The 17,698-nt window shown below is 36.7% G+C and overlaps 1 protein-coding gene across 2 annotated transcripts in view; it reads left to right on the forward strand.

Annotated features, from left to right (window-relative positions):
• LOC150091236 (rho GTPase-activating protein 12-like) overlaps window positions 1-17,698 on the forward strand; it is a 308,288-nt gene that overhangs the window by 247,154 nt on the left and 43,436 nt on the right. The window contains exon 13 of one of the 2 annotated variants that reach the window (XM_090382935.1): window positions 16,500-16,574. Coding sequence is in view for 1 of the 2 variants with exons in the window: in XM_090382932.1 (XP_090239058.1) it covers window positions 16,500-16,577 (78 nt within the window). In the remaining variant the exon portion in view is untranslated. Of the gene's footprint in view, window positions 1-16,499; window positions 16,578-17,698 lie in introns of those variants that run through there. The other variant, XM_090382932.1, reaches the window with a different exon arrangement.

Raw genomic sequence — 17,698 nt, forward strand, 5'->3', positions numbered from 1 at the left:
AATGCATGTTCTACCTCATCAGGAAGAACATCGGGTATGTCGTATGTGTTGCTACTTTGCAATCCATCTTCCCCACTGCTGGTATCATTCCCTCGCTCCTTGTATAATTCTCTATAGTAGTCTTCTGCTATTTGAATTATGCTTTCTCTGCTGTTTATAAGTACACCGTCGCTATTCTTCAGTTTCAGTATCATTTGTCTTTCTGTATTACTGCTCATGGCTGCTGATTTAAATCCTTTGTTTTCCCTTAATGCTTGTTCTACTTTTCTTGTGTTAAATCTTCTTATGTCCTCTCTGAGTCTCTTTCTAATGGCTTTGCATAACTCAGTATACTCAGTTTTCTCCCTGTCAGTGTTTTTCTTGCTCTTCATTTGTTGTCTTCGGTTCATCATGACAAGTGTTTCTTGACTAATTTTTTCTTCTTTGGATTTCTGTTTCCCTATAGGTTTCTTGGGCTTTATCACTTTCAGAAAGTTGTAATATTCCTCGTCGATATCTTGGTCCTGAGCAGTCTGCAGAAGCTCAAACTTGTTTTTAAGTTCCAGTACATACTGCTTTTTCTCCTCCTCTGTTATCTCAAAGACCTTTGTTTTATTTACTCGAGTCAGTTTTTTCCTTTCCTTTCCTACATCTATATCAAGTGTACATCTTACCATTCTGTGATCACTTCCAACATTTACCTTATTCAGGACGGTAACATCATTCACAATATATCTTCTGTTAGTGAGGATGAAGTCGATTTCATTAGTTGTTAATCCATTTGGACTCTTCCATGTCCACTTTCTGTTCACCCTTTTCTTGAAAAAAGTGTTCATCACTGACAGTCCTTGAGATTCTGCAAATTCCACAAGTCTTTCACTTCTTTCACCAATTCCAAAATTTCCTATAGTTCCTCTTTCTGCGTTTCAAGATAATTTACAAAATATGCAAGATAATTTTGCAAATTATCTTGCATATTTTGCGAATATGCAAGATAATTTGCAAAAATATCCTGTTTTTGAATATAATAGTGAGAAATATATTTCTGAAATTGAGAAAGTTGTGAATGATTTTGAAACCAGATTCAGCAATTTTAAAAGAATTGAAGACATTGTTCAGTATATTTCTTATCCATTTAATGTCGACTTAGATATGAAACAAATTGCAGATAAAATTGCCGATATTTTTCACATTGAGAAAATATTACTTGAAAATGAAATTATTACATTGCAAAACAATATCTTCCTAAAAGCCAGATCATCAGAAAAAAAAGACTTTTGGAAATATGTTTACCAAGAAAAGTACCCAACTGTGAAAAAATGCAATGAACTTTTAAATCCCTGTTTTCATTCCACATATCTATGTGAATCGGCCTTTTCGTATTTGAAACAAACAAAGATGAAGAATCGCTCTACTCTTACGGACTTGCATACAGAAGATTCTTTACAGTTGGCCTTATCACATTATATCCCCGATTTTGAAAGCTAAGCAGATGGCATGAAGACACAAACTTCATATAAATTGAAAATTTAAATACATATGAATTTAAAATAAGAATGCTGAATTGTATTTAATTTTAAAATTTATAAACAACATTTTTCAATATGTGTTGATTAACTTTTTTAGCCATGTGCAATGAAATTCTTGAGATGGTAGATTGCTACACATTTTGTAGAAAAAAAGTAGATCACATTACAAATTAAGTTGGCCACCCCTGTTATACAGTATTAAAGTGTTTTTAACATGTATTTTTAAATGTATTTTTCATGTATTTTTCATAGTATTTTTAAACTTTAAAAATCATTATGTTGGTTGAAGACTGGAAGCATAAAGTACAATGATGTTGTTCTTTATGCTTAATGAAAATCAAATTAATGAGAAGATAATGAGATGCAAAATCAAAATCATCCCTCAAATTCGTCCCCAATGACCAAAAAACCCTTAAAATCCATTCAGCTTGTCAAAATTCCTAAATACAAAGATGTTCAAAATATTGGCATGAAAATGAATAGTAAAAAGAGGAAATATAGTGAGGATTATATTAAATTTGATTTTTTATTTCTTGGAGATGAGGACTATCCAAGCCCACAGTGTGTCACTTGCAGAGAAGTACTTGCCAATAGTAGTTTGAAACCTTCCCTCTTGTCTCATCATTTAGAAACAAAACACGAAAATTATGAGCAGAAAATCCAGTTGATTTTTTTTTAAGCAGAAATTGCAAAAAATCAAAACATCTAATGTTGATTTGTATATATCATTTGGAAATCAAGACAGTGAAAAAGTACTTGAAGCATTGTACTTAGTAAGTTATGAAATAGCAAAAGCTGGAGAAGCCCATACTATTGCAGAAAATTTGATTTTCCCGTATGCAAAAGCTATTGTCAGGTGCATGTTTGGTGACAGTTTGGTGAAGAAATTGGATACAATACCCTTTTCCAGTAACACAGTGTTTCACCAAATACATGATATGTCTGAAGATGTATCCACTATTATAGAAAGGATGTAAAAAAAGGCTCTCACGGGACAAAGGAATTACACATGTATTTGAATTACAGGAATTAATTCTTTTCTTTGTGGATCATCATCCTTTTCATCTCAGTACCAACAGACCAAACATGGCTTCAAAGTTTAGCTTTTTAGCTGATATTTTTTTGAAGATAAATGAACTCAATTTATCATTACAAGGCACAAATACAACGGTTTTCACTGTTCAAGACTGAGTGGAAAGCATAATAAAAAATTTAAATTTTGGGACGACTTTATTGATAACAATAAAGTGTTTTAGCACTTTACACAATTTTTAAACTGAAAATGAACTGACTTTGGACAAGTTTTTAAAATGAAATATTAAAGAGCATCTCAAGTTCTTACAGATTACTTTTAGAGAGTATTTTCCACAAATATCAAAAAATCTGAACTGGATTTGTAATCCATTTGACGAGTCTTTTGTGGCATTGGCTGACCTAAGACTGACCGAAAAAGAAAATCTTTTTGATATATCAAGAGCATTTGAACTTCAAAGCTTATTCAAGACTGAAAATATTATAACTTTTTGGCTTCTATTAAAAACAGAATATCCATCACTTAGCAAAAAAGCTATGAAAATCCTGCTGCCATTTTCAACTATGTATACGTGTGAGAGAGCTTTTCAATTTATACCTTGTTGAAGTCTCAATACCAGAACAAACTTGATGCAGAACCTACATTTGAGGCTCTGTCTGTCTTCTGTTGAAACAAATATTGCTGCACCTTTTTTGGCAAAAAAAAACAAACCCTAATCTCAACGATGTCTATTTCCACTTGCAGTCTGCCAAACCCCATGTACTTTTTCTGACAGAATCTCAGTTATCGGTTGATTCAACTACTGCTCATCTCAGATGCCAAAATTATTCGCTGTATGATTCCTTTCGCCTCAAAGGTGGTACTTGTGCATATGTCCATTCTGATATTCCCTGTCAGAGACTTGGCAATTTGGAATCTCCTCTCTTTGATCTTCTCTGGCTTAAAATCTCTCTACCTCATTGTGTCAAATTCATCTGTTGTCTCTACCGTTCTCCCAACTCCACTAATCACTTGGAGCTCTTTGACTTCCTCTCTTTGCAACTTGACTTTCCCCAGTCCAACTTTCCTAACAGTGAGGTAATTTTCCTTGGTGATTTTAATGTTCACAACTCCAGCTGGCTTCTGTTTTCTAGTCACACCGACCCAGTAGGTCGAGATGCTGAGGCTTTTGCAATTACCAATGACCTAGCACAGATTGTTCATTTACCTACAAGAATACCGGACAATCCTAATCATACAGCCAATATGCTTGATCTTTTTCTCGCAAACAAACGGTCGAAGTGAGAGAGGTCTTTAGGCACTTCAGATCACAACTTGGTGATTGCCTCTTCTCCAATGGAACCTTTATCTCATGGCTATTCCCAACCTCGTGTTGTTTGGCATTACAAGAATGCAAAATGGGATGACCTGCGAGACTTCGTTTCTTCTTTTTCTTGGTCGGATTACTGTTTCAAAACTTCTGATGTCAATGTTTGCTCAGATCGTGTCAGTGAAATTATTCTTGCAGGAATGGAATCCTTTATCCCACACTCCACTTTAAAATCTCATCCTTTATCTAAACCTTGGTTTTCCAATTAATGTGCTAAGGCTGTTCAAGAGAAGAATGTTGCATATCGTAATTGGCTTCTTTCTAATTCTTCAGTTTCATTTTCTGCCTACACCAAGCTGACAACAATTGTAAAGCAGTTATTAATCAGTCCAAACTTGAGTTTGAATAGGCTAAGAGTAGAAAACTTGCTTCTTGCCCTGATGGTGGCCAAGCATTCTGGTCTCTTACCAAAGCTATTGGCCGCAACTTTTGCCCATCTCTGCTCCCACCTCTGTCCAAACCAGATGGTTCTGTTGTCACTTCAGCCAAGGATAAAGCTGACCTGCTAGCATCCCATTTTTCTTCCAGCTCATGTATTAATGATCTTGGTAAAACACCTCCCACCATTCCCAACATGCTCCATTCAATGCCTCCTGTGGTTTTCCGTCAAAAGGATATCAGAAGGGTTTTGATGAATCTTGATGCTAAGAAAGCTGCAGGTCCTGATGGTATTTCTCTACTTGTTCTCAAAACCTGTGCTCCTGAACTTACTCCTATTGTTTGCCGCCTTTTTTCACTTTCTTATTCCAAATGTGTTTTTCCTTATCCTTGGAAATTTGCTCATATCCAGCCATTTCCTAAAAAGGGTGACAAATCCCTCCCATCCAATTATCGTCCCATTGCAATTACTTCTACTCTTTCTAAAGTAATGGAGAAATCAATTAACCACCAACTCTTAAACTACCTAGAAACCTCCCGTCTGATCAATGATCAGACGGGAGGTTTCTAGGTAGAGGGCAGTTATTCAGAAGAGGGCAGTTAGGCCAGTATGGATTCAGTCAGTGTCGATCCACTTGTGATATTCTGGCTTATGTTACCCATTTATGGACTAATTCAATGGAAAGGTTCGGTGAAACACAAGTAGTTGCTCTTGACATCTCAAAGGCTTTTGATCGTGTTTGGCATAAAGGTCTTCTAAACAAGCTTCCATCTTATGGTTTGCCAACTGTTTTTAGTAATTGGTTATCCAGTTTTCTCTCTGATCGCTCACTGAGGGTGATGGTAGATGGCTCTCTGTCTTCTAACTTCTCCACTAATGCCGGTGTCCCCCAAGGTTCAGTTCTTTCCCCCACTCTTTTCCTCTTGTATATTAATGACCTTCTTCCATTGACTGGAAATCCTATCCATAGTTTTGCCGATGATAGCACATTGCATTCCACTTTCCATTTTGAGAAACCTTGTCCTGCTGAATCAGCTTCAACTTCTCGAAAATCTGCTACCAATTCCTTAAATACCGATCTTCTGGTAATTCTCCAGTGGGGCAAAGACAACTTAGTTGATTTCAACCCTTCTAAAACTCAGTCTTGTCTTATATCTTGCAAAAAAAGGAATCTTCTGCTCCTATGCTTATCTTTACTGACACTCATATTTCTAGGCAAAATGATATATCTCTTTTGGGGATTACCCTGACTTCTAATCTCTCTTGGCACAAGCACATTACAAATATTGCTTCCTCAGCATCTAAAAAACTTGGTTTTCTCTTTTGCTCTCAGTGTTACTTTTCTTCCAAACAGCTGCTCACTCTGTATAAATCGCAAATCTGCCCTGCCATGGAACATTGTTCCCACATCTGGGATGGTGCCCCCAAAACCTCTCTCAGGCTTCTTGATTCCATTCAGAAGAGGGCAGTTAGGTTAATTAATGATTCATCTCTAACAGAGTCTCTCCACTCGCTTTCTCATAGACGTACTTTCTGCTGCATGCATCTTCTACAGATACTTCCATGGGCACTGTTCTTCTGAATTGGCTTCTATAATTCCCGCTCTCTCTTTCAAAACAGTCCGAACACTTGCTGCCACAAGCCAACATCCATTTACTGTCCAACTTCAAACCCACAGAACCAACTTTTTATCTTCCTCATTTATTCATTCAACTGCCGTTTTCTGGAACAACCTTCCTTCATGCGTATTTCCTGAAAATTACAATCTACAGAAGTTCAAGTCCAATGTCAACAAATATCTTCTTTCGTCTTCTCAACCTCCAACCCAAGCACGGTACTAAGTACTATAGGTTCTAATACCTCTCGTGTTTGGGGTTCACATAAAAAAAAAAAAAAAAACCCAACAGTCACATTAAATTTATGATTTATTTTAATTTATAACTACATATTAATATTATGTTTAAGGATTTTATTCTGGAAGACACAGTCTTACAGAATCTTAGTCTGTCATGTATTATAAATAAATGTTTTCCATACGAACTTTTTTTTTTTTTTTTTCATTCTTAAAGACTGTTGTTATGTATAGAGGCTCCGTAGTCAAGTGGGGAAGAGTGGGGGTGCAGTAGCACATGCTATTTGAGTAGACCGGGGTTCAAACCTCTGACTGCTAAATACGGTTGATCTGCCAACCCGCACTGGACCAGCGTGGCAGATTACGGTCCATTTCCCTCAGCATGAATTGTTGAGGAGGCTTCCATCCTGCAGTGGATTGATAATGGCTGCAGTTTACCCTTTTTTTTTTACTTAGTAATAATTTTATATTACAGGCACTCCTCGGCTTATGTAATACTTGACTTACGGAAATTCGACTTTACAAATTCGTGTTTTTGCTGGCCGGCGCAAACTTAAAAAAAAACGTCTTTTGCATCCTGTAGGAATAAATGGAGATATCATGAAAATATCGTAATGTGTGACCCCCAATAACACATTTTTTTTTTATTTTTTTATTTTTTTTTTGATAATTCGATCCAAGACCTCAGAAGTTGAAATTTTCGCTATATAACTAAGCTATCTCTCTAAAAGGTCATTTTTATAATGGAAATTGCACTACGCTTTCATCGTTATCATATGTTCCATTATAAGAATCAATTTTGAATGCCTTTGTGATATTTTTATAAAACACATTTCTGGAGGTCACTACCAACCATAAAACGATAAAAATGATTTGCACTTTCCAGTTTATTGGGCAGTAAACTTGATCTTATTGCATTTGCAATAATACCAATAACTTGAATTCTGTGGGTTTTTGCATTACGGTATTTTTGTGAAATGAGTTCCCCTTCACGGAAATCTTCAATCATATAAAAAACATTAATAAATTTTCAGAATAAATTTTCTTCATTCCTATTTACTTATTACAATGATTGAAGGGAAAGGGACCAACGGAAAGTGCAAGTGCTGGCAGTGCTAAGAAACTAAACAAAATTGATTTAGAAATGAAGATGATTAATTAAGAATTCTGAAGTAGGACAAAGTTTGCCATCTATTGCACGGAAGGTCTCGCTGCTTCAGCAGTGAATAGTATTTTAATGGATAGTGCAAGCTTATAATAGAACATGTTAAAGGATCAACCCATTTAAGATCAACAGTGATCACAAAACAGTGTTGAGGTGCTATATCAAAGATGGAATAGCTATTAATAATATGGAATGGAAAATCAGATTCAGAAGCAAGTGCCCCTGAGTCCAGTTGCCATTCAAGCAAAAGCAAGAAGTATTTATGAAGATATTAAGGATAAGTACAGCGAACCCCAAACCAAGCCAAGTTCGTGGCAAGCAAGGGGTGGTTTAATAGGTTCAAGCATTGTGCTGGTTTCCAAAACATTAAAGTATGCTGTGAAGTCACCAGTGCCGATTCTGCAGCTGCAGAGTAATTTTGTGATGTGTTGGAAAAAACCCCTTCTAAATCTCCACAGCCCTCAACTTCTGCAGCAGCATGCTTATCAGCTGGAGAGTTAATTCTGGCAACAATGCTCGAAAGATACAACTTGCTGATGTTATGCGTGCCTGTCTCCTCTCTCTTTTTGTAATTTTGAAATTTTTATAATTTTGTACACTTTTGTAATGAGAAAAAAAAATTGAATAAATAATTCTATTTACATGTTTGTCGAACATTTCTTTTTTGCTTCAATGAAATTCAGCATGCATAGTTGCAAGTGCTGCATAAGCATTTAGGGAAATTCCACTTACATAAAATTCGACTTACGTAGGGTTCCACGGAATGTAACCCTTGCATAAGTCTGGGAGTGGCAGTATTGTGCAACATCGCTTATAAAAATGTAGTACCGGAAATATTTTATAATAAAAATTCAGAACTATTATACGATTTCAGAGAATATAAGCTTAGTGATTTGCAATTAAAAAAAGGTTGGGAACTGCTACAAAATTTGGCCATTCAGTTTTATTACAGCTGTACAATATTTATTACTCTTCTCCCACATATATATATATATATATATATTTTTTTTTTTTTTTTTGTCTTTTTTTCACAATATATGAGATGTGGCAATAAAGTTTCTGCACTGGTGCCATCACAGTCATGTTCAACGAGCTTTAAAATAATTGGAAGTGGTACACTGTAGTTCCAACTTCCCTCAACAGATGGTGGTACAAAGACTGTCCAGTAGGCTGACAGTTACAAGTAACAGCCAGTTTTGTCAGTAGCATTAACATTCTTTCACAATTTTGCAATGGGATTATTGAATAAATATAAAATTTTGCTTTAAACTGGGAAAATCCTCAACATAAACATATGAAATTTTCAAAACTGCTTATGATAATGAAACATTAAGTCGTGCCAGTGTGTTTGAATGCTATAAGCAGTTCAAAGACCAACATGAGAATGTTTGCTATGATCTAAGAAGGCATCCATCAACTTCTCGAAATGGAGACAGAGTTGCGAAAGTTCAGGAAATGTGGCAAGAAATCATTGTTTTACTCTTAGAGTGATGGCTGATGAGTTGGTTATGAATAAGGAAATGATTCATCAAATTCTCTATGATTATTTAGGGAAATGGAAGGTCTGTACAAAATTTATGCTGCACAACCCGACTGATGAGCAGAAGAAAGGAAAAATGTCATTATGTAAAGACTTCATCCAGACTTGTCAAGATAATCCTCATTTCTCCATTGTATTGTCACTGGAAATGAGTGTTGGATGTTTCAGTAGGAACCGAGAGACAAAGTGTCAGAGCATGCAGTAGACTTCAAAATCATCACCTACCAGAAAGTTTCATTTACAGAAGTCCATGATCAAGACAATGCTGATCATCTTTTTCAACAAAGTGTGATTAACAAGGAATTTTTACCTGAAGGGGAGAGAGTCAATTCTGTGTTCTACGTAATGGTGTTTCAGTAACACTGAAGCACTTGTACGTGGAACACAGCATTGACTGTCTTCAATAACATTGAAGCACCTGTATATAGAACTCAGCATTGATGCCCCCGCCCGTTGTGCACTTGTTGTGAGGACATTTCTGATGAAACATGGCATTGTACAGATAAACCATCTACCCTACTCTCCGTTTTAGCACCAGCAGACTTTTGTTCTTCTTTCCCAAGGTGAAAACTGCCCTCAAAGGAAGATTTCAGGATGTTGAGGACATAAAGAAAAACATAACTACCAAACTGAAAATCATCTTTTGCATGCCTTGGCTGACTCTTTTCAGAAACTTTTAGAATGGTGTAATAAGTGCATTCATTCAGGCTGTGATTACTTTAAATAAAAATAAATCCAAATTTTTGAGTTTAGTCTTACATAACAATACATTCAAAGTGTGCACAGATTGTCTAAAACACCAATACTGTATTAAAGCTACATATATCTATGAATTTATTTTTTACATACATGGAAAAAAAAAATAATATTTCTGTTTCTATTTCTCTAAATTTAAATGAAATTTGGAATCAGTCAACAGATATTTTTAAAAGGCTGAAGTATAAAATTTCATGAAAATCTGTCCACTGGGAGTTGAGTTGTTACATGATGAATGGACATAGTGAAGACGGTTTAGTCTCACTTGCCTTAATGAATGCTTCCCATAATCGCATATGCCCTAATGGATGCTTGTCATAATAGTGACCTGACCTAATCATGTCCTAATGATAAGGTGTGGGGGAGAGGTTGCTATTTTCAGTTGCCCTAAGCAAGTATATAATTGCATACCTTCAATCCCTTTCACTCTGATGATCCTTTATGGGGGGGTGGGTTGATGAGCAAGTGAAGTAACAAGCCCCTCAGTGTTTCCATCTGCATTTGTCAACCCAAGAATTAGTTCAAAACCCCAGGGGCTCACATCTGGTGAGTATGGGCTTACATCTGGTGAGTATGGGCTTGCACACCCAGAGTCCTGAGCTGGATATCATCATTCTTCTCTTTCTTGGTGTGATTCCCTTCTGCTTCTCTCTCTCTCTCTCTCTCTCTCTCTCTGGGTAACTCAGGAATTTTTTTTTTGGCTGGTGCAGCATAAGTCTCAGGCTTCTTTGCACCATACAGCTAATAATAATAATAATAATAAAAATAGTAGCCAAATATCAGCATGACCTTTGCTTTTATTATTATTATATTATAATTATATAATTGTTTGTTTGTTTGTTTGTTATTTGGTTTTTAGGTGCATTAGCAACTAAGGCCATATTGCTCCGGGATATGCAGTGGTCATTCCCTGACCTTTCCGCATCCTCTGTATTTTGGTGGTGACAGGCTCGAACCCCAGTCTAATCAAGAAGCGTGTGCTATGCACTGTTGCCCCTTCCCACCTGGCTATGGAGGCGCCTTATATAATTGTATAATATAATGGAGTATTATTTTAATATAATTATTATTATAATAATTTGTCTCGTCGACTCCAAATCTTGTTTTAAATGCCAAGAGTATTGCAAGAGTAAAAAGATTTAAACACCTCGGTTGCTTGTCGAATAAAAATATAGACCCGATGAAGAGATTAAGATCAGAATTGAGATTGCAAGATCCTGATTTGTGAAATATAAATCACTAATTTTGGGGGGGAGACCTTCCACTGACAACTCACATGAAGTTTTTAAGGTGCGGTGTGTGGCCACTACTTCTGTACAGAGTTTGGAGTTGAAACTTGGACACTCAGCACTTCAGCAGTGAAAAGAGTGGAGTCCTTCGAGATGTGGATGTATAGAAGAATGTCATCCTCTTCGTTCCCTGGACAAAGCAGATGACAAATGAACAAGTGTTACAAATTAGAACATAATCAGCAAATGATGAGCATTATGAAAAGACTGAAGGTAAAATATCTGGGCCACGTGAGAGGAAGGAAGTACAAGTTGTTGCAGATGGTTTTGAGGGAGAGGATGGAGGGGAACAGTGGAGTTGGCCGATGGAAAACCTCATGGATGGATAACATCAAGAGATGGACAGGACTAGGGTTTGAAGAACTCGTCAGACGGGCTGAAGACAGAAAAGAGTTCAAAAATGTGATTTCTTTTTGTGATCGCCGACCTCTGAACTTGGAGATGGCACTGAAAGAAGAAGAAGAAGAAGAAGAATTATAATATAATAATTATTATTATATTATAATATTAATATTATAATTTATAGTTGTTGTGCCGACTGGTTCAGTATCTTACCGATACCTATCATCAGACCATGCTGCTGCTGCTGCCGCCAAGTTTTTATCCTGGATCCATGATTCTTGTGTAGTATGCATAGAAGCCAAATGTTTTAATTTCTTTATATTCTTTTTCCAGATAAGTCAAAATAAACTTACAATCGCATGTTCCGATTACTTCAACAGAAACCATTGCAAAACAGGACAGCATTTCAACCAAGAAAATCCCAAGTTGATTATGAAAGTGCTGTGATCAGATCTATAGAAGAAACATTTTCTGATGCTGATATTAAGGGCTGTTTACTTCATTTCAGTTAACCAATATAGTGGAAAGTACAACATTTAGGATTACAACGGCATACATCGAGGAACAAATTTTCAGAAAGTTAGTGAAGTCGATGGTGGAATTAGCATTGGTACCTGGCTGAGAAAAGAATACCCAAAATGCCACCTTCCTGGCATATGCAGATGACCTTACCATGCTGGTAGAGGGAAACTCCAGAGCCCAAATGGAACAACAGATCAATACAATCATGACAGACCTCCAAGACTGGACTACTCAGCGTAAGCTACAGATCTCCCCCATACAAGACAGTGCAGATGCTCCTCAAGGGGAAATTAGACCCAGCAAGGCCACCCCACTGTTAGGTACAATGGCCAATCCATTAAAAGCATGGCCAGCACAAAATACTTTGGAGTAATCTTTGATTACAGGCTCTCTTTTCTCCAACATGTCAAGTATGTCAAAGAAAAGTCAAGACATATATAAGAAGGATTATTAATGTTACTAAGAAGGAGTAGGGCCTTAAACCCTAAATCTATACTACAATTATATTGTGCTTCCAATAATAACATGTGGAGCAGGGGCACAGAGTCAACATACAGGCTGTGAGAAATCAACTACTACAGGCCCAAAGGGCTGCTCTCCTTGCAATGACCAGGCCCTGCAGAACAACCTCTACCTTTGCACTCCAGGTCCTTACCAGCAAGATTCCTCTTGATATGGAAGTTGTTTATCACCAGATAAAGTTTCTCCGCAAAAGGACAATGCTCACAACATCCAGATAAACCTTACCGTTCCTGCTGAACAAGATCTGAATAGAATAAGAATGCTGTTAGTCTCCAGGTGTCAGGAGAAATAGAACAACACACAGCACGGAGCAATCGCCCGTAAATTTCTACCAGAGGTAGCTGAGAACAGCAAAAACCACACTAAATGGTTCATCCAGGGGCTCCATGCCCTATTCTTGTTAACGGGCCATGGTAGCTTCAACAAAATATTCACAGCATGGGCCTCACAGACACCCCAGATTGCACCTGCAGAAACAGGGAATCTTGGGGCCATCTGATGTATGATTGTCACCTATATGTGGACATCCGGAAACAACTTGAAATTGAGACTGGTTGCTTCACCCAAGATGAAGTGCCGGAATTAATTGCAACTCAGGCTAACTGTGCAGCCTTCTGTAGGTATGCTAATGTCCTCTTCAAGTGTAGGACAACTATTACCCAAGAACAGTGTAAACTCTAACAAGATCAGACACATTAATGGGACCAATCCTTCAACTGTGACTTACCTAACTTCATTCATAGTTATATCCAGTGATGGACACTTCACTTGGCCTACGGAACCACACCTTGGCAGAAAACACTGCAGACCCTGATCTGCCTGGGGCAGGATCTATGCTGCTGACCCCCACCTAGGTTGGGATCTTCACTGCTGATCCCAACTGGAGCAGAATTTTTGCTGCCTGCTGACCCCTACAGAAGGGTGTTATCTTCATTGCTGACCCCCATCTGGGGGTAGATCTTTGCTGCTGGCTCCCACAGAGGGGTGGGATCTTTGCTACTGCCCCCATCTGGAGGTGGGATCTTCACTGCCTACTAATCCCCACCTGTGGGTGGGATCTTCAATGCCTGCTAACCCCAACTGAGGGTTGGGATCTTTGCTTCTACCCCTATGAGGGCGGGATCTTCGCTGCCTGCTGATCCCTACTGAGGGTGGGCTCTTTGTTGCTGACACCAACCTGGGGTGGAATCTTTGCTGTCTGCTGAACCCTACTGAGGGGTGGGATTTGTGCTGCTGACCCCTACTGAGGGATGTGGAATTTGAGCTGCTGACCCCCACCTGGGGGTGCAGTCTGCACTGCTGATCCCTACCAAGGGGTGTGATTCCTGGAGCTACTGTCTAGTGCTCTACTCTATCACTTTAACAAACAACTTCTCCTTCCTACTTCTATGTTGATGCCTCTAACTATCATCTCCATCTTTTTATCACTATATTCCCCCAGTTCCTCCTTCCCCATCTTCTCCCCGCTATACATCCACTCTCCTTTCCTATATTTCCATGGGCTTCCCCAGACCATCAGTTCTGGGGATGCCCAGCAGAAGCTAAAAGATGAATCTGGCCTGCCTCTGCGGCTAGAGATGTGAGACAGGGGACAATCAAACTTGTGTTTGTTGTCCCCTGGTTGCTAAATCGCCTTACGCTGGCCACCCAACACAAAAAAAAAAAAAAAACACCTTCCCATATTCCAACACTACGCACAAATGGCTGGTGATGATGCTTCTTCACCACAAGACAACAAAGTGGCAAATGGGGTGAACCCTAGAATCGGCAAAAAAACCCACTAATAATAATAATAATTTGTTGCTTTAGAGGAACTAGAGGAAGCATGAGAAGGAATCATTCGAGAATGTCACCTCCAGAATATCCTTCATATGAAAGAAGTGAAGAGCTTATAAAATATTTTGAAACAAATTGGAATGGGTCCACTGCTCACTTTCCGCCATCATTGTAGAAGGATGGTATTATGCCTTAAATAAATCTGTGGGGCACCATCATGTTAATATATGGAAGATGACTACCCATTTAAAAAAAAAACAAGCTAACTGTAAGAGAATACTACGATTTGTAAATGTTGGAAATTTTCCACCTCATAAAAACTGTAAATACGAGGGCATTAATAAGAAATTTATGAAATTAACAGCAGATAGACAAAATGGGGACATTGATATACACACATGTGCAAGCAGTTGGTTACTTTCTTCTACTAAATGATTACTATAATTTAAACTTTAATAATTTGTATTTGTATTATAAACCTGTGTTTATTTCTTTATTTGATATCAAGACATTTGTATTTGCATTTTAAGCTTTATTTGTATAAAGAAAATAAATTATTATTATTTTTATGTTATATTTGTTTATTTTTTTCATTATGTTTTTGAAGTCCATTTTTATTGCTGCAAAAAAAATAGGATATGGTTACATACACAATAGAAATGTGATTAGGGCAAGTGGGAAGTAGTGCTTAAGCAGTTAGGGCAAGTGGGGTAACGCCGGTGAAGACAATAGGTGTGTGTGTGTTCAAATGTGCTTAACAAGCCATATTGAAACTCATTGTTCTCTGTTTCTCGGTGACAACTAGTTTCTGTTAGATGTATGTCAGCATTAGGTGTCCTACCCAGGAGTTCCTGCTCACTCATTTTATGGTCTTGTATTGTTTACTCTCTTAAAACATTCTTTAAAGTTATTTAAGCTTATTGACTTAGTATTATCTTCCCTCTTTTGTACAAGAAGGTAATGCTAGAGGCTTTTTAAGAGTGAAATTTTTTGCCAAATACGAGAATTCTAAGATCTGTGCAAGTGTCTCTTTGACTCTTATTATCACCAAAGTGCATATCCCTGTTACCACAGGGGCCGGTGGTAACAGTGCATATCCCTGTTACCGCTGGCCCCTTTAACAGCAGCTTCCCTGAACCCTTGAGGATGAGTATTCCAAAGATCCTTGTGGCACATCTTGATTCGCAACATGTGTGCAAACATTATTATTATTATAAATCAACAGGGATTACCTTTATTTTAGATATAGGAAGCTATTTTCCAACTCTCCTAGTCCAACTCACTAATAATTCTTGAGGATGGCGATATCTATTTTGTAAAGCAGGTGGGACATCTTCCCCACTGTCAGAACCGTAGTGTTCAGACCGTGCATTCTCAACAATGAGCGCTCATGACTGCTGTCTACAAACACCATACTTCTGGCAGCATGGAAACCATTACTTGTATTGGCATAAAATTAGATTTTTGAGGTCTAAACTGTTTAATAAATATGAACTGATTATTTCTTTCGGTCCTATAGCTGGACTTTAGAGTTTAATTTAGGGGTCTAATAAAATTGGATATGGGGGGGGGCGATTATTCTCTACATTCATGTTCACATGACGCCCGAAAAGTTCTAGTCCAACTTAAGGAATGTAGAGAATAATCCCCCCATATCCAATTTTATTAGACCCCTAAATTAAACTCTAAAGTCCAGCTATAGGACCGAAAGAAATAATCAGTCCATATTTATTAAACAGTTTAGACCTCAAAAATCTAATTTTATGTCAATCCAAGTAATGGTTTCCATGCTGCCAGAAGTATGGTGTTTGTAGACAGCAGTCATGAGCGCTCATTGTTGAGACCGCACGGTCTGAACACTACGGTTCTGACAGTGGGGAAGATGTCCCACCTGCTTTACAAAATAGATATCGCCATCCTCAAGAATTATTAGCGAGTTGGACTAGGAGAGTTGGAAAAGAAGCTTCCTATATCTAAAATAAAGGTAATCCCTATTGATTTATAATATAATAGAATATAGGAATTATTGAGCATTTAATAGCTCTCAATTATCAAACATTATTATTAGACACCTTTTGTATTACAGAATACATCTTGCCTGGAAACTGTTAGTTCAGTTTCACAATTTAATTTAATTTAAATGCATGTTGTCCTACATATGTATTAGGCCATAATTGACCTACATCAGTGTCTGAATTGGTCAGTAGTCATTGTTTAATAAAAAAGTTACTTTTGGATTGAAAATTGCAGGTAAAAACAATTTTATGTAAGCAGAGTTCTTTAGGAATGATATTACTGTAGCAGAGGACTTCATAAGTTTCAGTTTACTCTGTGTTGCTTCCTTTATCTGATTATTGTTAATTTTGTAAAAAGTTTTAATAATTTATTAATAAATGATATATTATTAATCCTGTTCTTAGTAAATGGCATTCTTATGTTTCTTTAGAAATGACTGCAGATGGATTATATCGAGCGAGTGGTAACCTGTCTTGTGTTCAGAAGATAAGATTTCAAGTAAACCAAGGTCTGATTTTCTAATTATAAGTTAGTGCTGTTTATGTTCTTATTCTTCACATGAACCATTTTTGGATCTTGTTATCTTTTTCTTTCCTTCTTTCTTCTTTTTCAGTTATATTTAAATATTAAAACTTTATTTAAAATTACAGTGCAACCTCAATATAATGTGTCTCTTCATACCTGATGTGATCATGTCTCCCAAAACAAATTATGAAAAAAAGTGGTATGTTCAAAGAAATAGCAATTTCATATTGGAAACTGGGAAATGTGAATATTGTATATACTCATATCTACTATACATCCTGTTATTGTATTTTACATAGAGGAGAAATTGGCTGTATATCCGTATATCCGATATATTCATTATTCAGTTGTAGAGTAATTTTTGTAAACAGCAGGACTCATCAGAGACTAATTACTGTAGACACCCAGTTTCTCCCCTTAGCTGAAATAATGCTGAAAATCTAAACGGAAAGCTAAAAATCATCCAAAACATCTGTCCTCAGATTTTTAAATGTGTAATGCAGTGTTTCTCAACCTTTTCATTGTTGCAGCACACTTTGAAAGATGTTAAAATTTGGCGGCACACTACAATCACCATTATACTCATATATAATATATGCATATAATATATATTTGTAATTATACATATTATAAATATCTATAAATAAAATTTATAAATAAAAATAAACAAAAATTATAAATAATATATTATTGTGTGTGTGTGTGTGTGTGTGTGTGTGTGTGTGTGTGTGTGTGTGTGTGTGTGTGTGTGTGTGTGTGTGTGTGTGTGTGTGTGTACAAATAATAAATGTATTATTAAATATACCCAACAGAAAAAATAACTTCCAGTTTGTGAATATATATATTCACAAACTGGAAGTTATTTCTGTTGGGTATATTTATTAATACATTTATTATTTGTTTTAAATGCTTTACTGTTCTTTTTTGACCATACATGAATTGCAGGAAATTTAAAAGAAAATATGTAAAAAATTAACATAATTATATAAAAACAAACAAATATACAATTATAACATTTTAATCAGTGAGACGATTGGGTTTGATGGGAAGCACAGTTTTTTAAATATGAGGATTTATTGTGAATAGGCTTACTTTCAGCTCATC

This window comes from Mastigoproctus giganteus, chromosome 1 (assembly GCF_048544385.1).
Source record: "Mastigoproctus giganteus isolate SK-2022 chromosome 1, ASM4854438v1, whole genome shotgun sequence".
Classification (NCBI taxonomy): domain Eukaryota; kingdom Metazoa; phylum Arthropoda; class Arachnida; order Uropygi; family Thelyphonidae; genus Mastigoproctus; species Mastigoproctus giganteus.